Genomic DNA, 5,040 nt, shown 5'->3' with positions numbered 1-5,040 from the left:
ATGTTCACACCTCCCTCAGCTCCTGCTCCCTGCAGTTCCTGGATCGCCCGATGCTGATTGTGGCTTGAGAAGGAAAAGCATGGCTGGGCCAGCAGAATGCTCTGCACTGCTGACCATGGGACCTGGCACGCTGGCTGCACTAGGGAGCAGGGGCAGAGGTGGACAGAGGCCCTGCTGAGAGAGGTGGTCAGTTATGCTGGGGGCCAAAGGGAGGGAACCCTCCTGGCACATTCTTGGATAAGTCCCCGCATGGAGAACCCACAATTATATTCACCTAGAAGCTTTGACAGCATAAGTAGCCAAAGAAAAGCAGGAAACAGGTTTTATCTGGGCAAAAGAGACACTTTATTGTTTCCTTTGGTTTCTGGAGGCCTCAGGCTGGGCTGGACTCACTGTCCTCCCCCACCAGAACAGAGTGGGGCTCCGTGGCTATTATCATGGTAGTCCACAGCTAGGACTCCCAACACCGACAGAAACTCAATAAAGGAGATCTTCTTATCCATGTTCTTGTCCTTGTTCTCAAAGATATCGCCCAAGAAATCTATGCCCCTATTTTCCTGTGGAAAAGATAAATTCAGTATCAAAGGTGTTATCAGTGGAATAGGAGGAGGAGGAGGCAGAGAGGGTGAGAGAAACATCTGGGGTCCCACAGGTGTAGCTGTTGTGAGCCAGTGGACTGGACCACGGGTTAAGGGGACGTTAGCATTAACCTGCATGTCACTGAGGGAGAATCCTTGTACCAAATGTCAGAATGAAAGAGAGACCTAGTGGTGGTGGGCAGACTCATCCCAGTACTTCACTGATCAATGAGCTGGTGGGTGGGTGGTCTTTAGATCCAGACCTGCTCCCCTCACCCACTTCCAGGACCCCATCTACCTAAGTTCTACACAGAAACTGAAGATAGGCCCTACCCCTTGTGTCTTCATTCCTAACCCTCCTCTCCTATCTCCTATTTGCCTTCCCAAATCTTCCATGCTCAGTGCCCTCTTTTGCTCACTTACTCTCTGTGTCACCTAGTAGTCTCTCTTTTTGTATTCAGTTCAGTGCATTCTAACTGTCAGACTAAATCAGGTCTATGAATGAGATCTTTCATTGTAATGAAAGGTGTTAAATTTTATCAGCCGTGGGATTTCTATCACCTTCCCTTGGATCTCAGAGAACCTAATAGAGGCTTCTGGAGGCAGAGCCTGAGCCTCTGGGCTTCAGTCTCCTGGATGGAGAGTGACAAGTGGGAGGGGACCCATTCTTTACTCTCCTATTTGACCACCTGATAACTACCCTTGAACCCAGATGCCTTTACACTTGGCCACATGTATCATCTCTTTCATCCTGATAATAAGTCAGGAGAGTCCTCTTAGGCCTTTTTGCAGATGAGAATATTGAGGATCAGAGAATGGGGTTGACTTGTCCAAAGTCCTCCCCCATGCCAGGGCCCAAGCAACCTGGAGAAGTCACCCAGACTCACACAAGCGTTGAGGAAGTGAGGATAATTCTCCCTCAGCATCCTCAGAAGGCCCTTCTTGTTAATCTTGTCATCAGGTTTGGTGTATCTGTGAAACTGGTCGATCAAGTCCATCATGGCCTGTTCAGCTACAGTATGGCCCATCTTGGATTTCAAGGAAGCTGCCAGAGAGGAAGATGCGGAACTTTGTTATCCTTCTCCCCAGATGAGGGTCCCTAAGTCAAGTCAATGGGGTGGGAACTGAAGATCCTGTGAAGTGAGGTTCAGCTGGAGCAGAAGGAACTGTATCACCCTAGAAGGAGGGATGAGATGCATATGGCCCATCTTGGATTTCAAGGAAGCTGCCAGAGAGGAAGATGCGGAACTTTGTTATCCTTCTCCCTAGGTGAGGGTCCCTAAGTCAAGTCAATGGGGTGGGAACTGAGGATCCTGTGAAGTGAGGTTCAGCTGGAGCAGAAGGAGCTGTATCACCCTAGGAGGAGGGATGAGATGCTCATAAGGAGGAAAGTGTGACCAAGGCTGGGGCCTGGGCCCATGCAGGTCAGGGCCCTGAGGAGGTAGGGAGAATAAAGAAACCCACTGTGGACGGAACCACAGGAGGCAGAAGCAGAGAGGGTAGGGGTCAATCACATAGTAAAGGACTGACATTTTAGTTGAGAACTGAACCAAACACAGCATTTCGATGACTCTACTCTTTAAGAGCAGTAATACCAACTCCTCCAGTGTCAATGTCAGGGTTAGAGTCATGCGGACAAAATAACTTCCTGACTAGTCTGGTCTGACCCACCCTGGGCTGCTCTTGGAACAAGATCCCAGAGGAGCCCATCCTGAACATAAAGCAAGTTCTAAATGAAATGGGCCCTGGAGGCTCCCAGCGGGGAGTGGAGTAGGATGGTGAGTGTGAACAGAGAAGCACAGCCCTGTCCTGAGTTCCCACGGAGGTTTTCCTGGACCATCCCCACCAGTGGGGAAAAAGGGACTGCTGAACAGAATTGGCATCATGTTTGAAATAAACAGAAATACCTGCCTCAGTTTTAGACTCTTGGGTGGAATGTGGGGAGATAGGCTCCTTCAGATGACCTTGTACCTCCCTGCTCTCTGGAACCCCAAGGCTACACCACATTTAAGTAAAGAGGTCTGACTTCCCAAAGCCAGTACCTACACCAACAGTCTGTACCCAAGCAGAGATATTGAACAGTGTAGCCCTCACACCCCAGACTTTCCAAAACTCTCAAGAAATGTGTATGGCTCCCATGTGTGGGCATCTAACAAAAACTACCATTGTCTCCTGATCTGGGAGAAAGATCCTCCCTGTTATGTCCCTAAGTGAAAACACATAAGGCCTTCTGTCATCTTGGCCAAGGCCTTAACTGAGCCCTGTGCACAGAAGGTCACTGGTCATTCCCTCAGCTGGGCACGAGGTCCAAAACTTTAGTTGATATGTCCCTGATCCACATAGTGGCAAATCTTCTCTCCCGGGCATAGTGAGTGGGCATCCCAGGTCTTGGTTTTAGGACCATCTTCAAGACGTTGGGAGAGCCACCCACTCTCCCCAGACGTTGGGGGGCAAAGTACATGGCCTGAGAGTCAGATGATTCCAGAGAGAAAAGAAGACAGGAGCAGAGGAAGGTTCATATACTGAGCTCCCACCAGGGACATTTCAACAGAGTTGTCACAGAAGAACCAACAGAGCAATGGGAGCATCAGAACAGACATCTTGTTGTAGATAGACCCTTGGGACCAAGTGGGATCAAGTTGGATAGACCCATAACAGGCAGAGTTGAGAGTGGATACAGATTCCTGAATCCGCTCCCATCACCGCTCTCCCTATTCCTGGACACAGAAGAACACCCTGGGCCCTGACGAACCCCCCTGGCAAACAGGTGCAGACTTACCGGCGCTGACGAGGTGTCACTGAGGAGAAGGTGAGTGTGCTGTGCATCTGGACAAAGACTGGTCCCTTTATAAGGCTCAGTCTGGCTCCTCCCAGGCATTTAGGCCATGTTCTCTCTCTGCTTAATTGACCATTGCCTCACTCAGGTGGGTGGCACACACCTAGGAGAGTGTGTTTATTATCTTCCAATAAAATCTTAGGCAACACCCAAGGGATTGCACTATTCTAGAGCATTATTCTGTGGGTAAGGAAAGCTAGGGCTGGGGAGGGGAAGACAATGGGATGTGTCTTAAAAACACAGGAATTGAGGTAGAGAACTCTGGGTTTCTGAACTTAAAGAGGATGGGTCTCTGAAAGGCAGCATGGTCTCTTTTTGTGTATCACCCAGTCCTTCCACAAGTTTGTCTGACATCTAACAAAACTCTCTCCAGCGGTTTATAAGTCCATAACTATACCACGCATCACCTTACCTGTCATATTGATATTCCTCCTAAACCTTCAAAACCTTATGAGATGGTGCTGTTACCCTCATGTTGAGGACAGGGAATTGAGGGAGTAAGAGGTAAGCAAAGTTCCTATGTGCACCAGACTGAAAGACAGCAGCTCAAGATATGACCCAGAAAAGCCTGATTCAAAACCTCCCTCCTAACCCCACCACTAGACCTCTGGGGTCACTGCAGGGCCTGTGAACTCAAAGTCCAGGGGAGGGTCAGCTCACTCCCATGTTTATATGGGGTCCTCACTGAAATGCTAGGAGAGAAAGAGTTGCCATGACCCACAGTGACAGGTAGCACAGAGTGAATAGCACGTCTGTGCCTGGCCAGGATGGCCAAGGGCGTACCTGAGTGGAACAGCTGAAAGGCTTAGAAAAGACTGAGAGGAGAATGAAAGATGTGTCTCGCTGGGATGCTGCTTCTCTGAGAGACAGCGACAACGCCCACCAGCCATGTCTTTATTTTATAGCAGATGCCATGAGGCAAAGTAAGGGCATGATAAAGATGTTTCCAACATTCTCGAGGTTTTAATCCTACTCAACTACATGCACCTGAACTCTACCAGGCCTCCATAACTCAGGCACGTGAGGCCACGTGTTCGGACCATAGCTTCAAGCTTACAACTACAGCCGTTGGCTATAATTGTGCTGGGAGGGCCCTGCCATCCAAGCTGGGACTTGCACAATGAGAGGACTGTGCCCTCTCATCAGGCCAAGGCTTGAACCTATCCAAACACTGTAGCTGCTCCCCACGCATATCACCCACAGGTGAGGGAAGAGACAAGGTCAGAGCTCTCAGTTCTGGCGTTAGCCCCACACACTTCGCTTTGCAGCTCCAGGGGCTGCCTGAGCCCACCAAGGAAGCCACTGTCTCTAGACTCAGGGATGGTGACCACCATGAAATGAGCCAGCAGGAAATGGGGCAACTTTGCCTCCCCTCCCATGATGATGCCTTCCTATAAATTCTTCAACGATGTCCCCTCCTTCCCTTATGCAAAACAGTCTGCTTAGGAGTCAAGTGGCCATGCCCTAGAACAGTGATGGCAAACCTATGACACGCATGTCAGAGGTGACACGTGAACTCATTTTTTTGGGTTGATTTTTCTTTGTTAAATGGCATTTAAATATATAAAATAAATATCAAAAATATAAGTCTTTGTTTTACTATGGTTGCAAATATCAAAAAATTTC

The 5,040-nt window shown here is 49.1% G+C and overlaps 1 protein-coding gene across 1 annotated transcript; it reads right to left on the bottom strand.

The window, feature by feature from the left end:
* Window positions 1-326: 326 nt before the first annotated feature.
* LOC106728290 (protein S100-A7-like) lies at window positions 327-3,447 on the bottom strand. Its single transcript, XM_014550114.1, has 3 exons — window positions 3,358-3,447; window positions 1,466-1,623; window positions 327-557 (listed from the first exon to the last, which is right to left on the bottom strand). Exons 2-3 carry the CDS (start codon window positions 1,604-1,606, stop codon window positions 390-392), a joined length of 309 nt encoding a protein of 102 aa, XP_014405600.1. The 5' UTR covers window positions 1,607-1,623; window positions 3,358-3,447; the 3' UTR covers window positions 327-389.
* Window positions 3,448-5,040: the final 1,593 nt, after the last annotated feature.

Source organism: Myotis brandtii, unplaced genomic scaffold, assembly GCF_000412655.1.
Source record: "Myotis brandtii unplaced genomic scaffold, ASM41265v1 scaffold582, whole genome shotgun sequence".
Lineage (NCBI taxonomy): Eukaryota > Metazoa > Chordata > Mammalia > Chiroptera > Vespertilionidae > Myotis > Myotis brandtii.
The sequence above is the reverse complement of the archived record's forward strand: the minus strand, read 5'-3'. Positions and strand labels throughout refer to the sequence as shown.

Excerpts from the sequence above, each read along its gene's own strand:
- LOC106728290 (XM_014550114.1), bottom strand. The coding sequence starts at position 1,606 with ATGGGCCATACTGTAGCTGAACAGGCCATGATGGACTTGATCGACCAG. Across the intron at positions 558-1,465 it reads CTCACTTCCTCAACGCTTGT|GAAAATAGGGGCATAGATTT; the intron begins GTGAGTCTGGGT and ends TCTTTTCCACAG.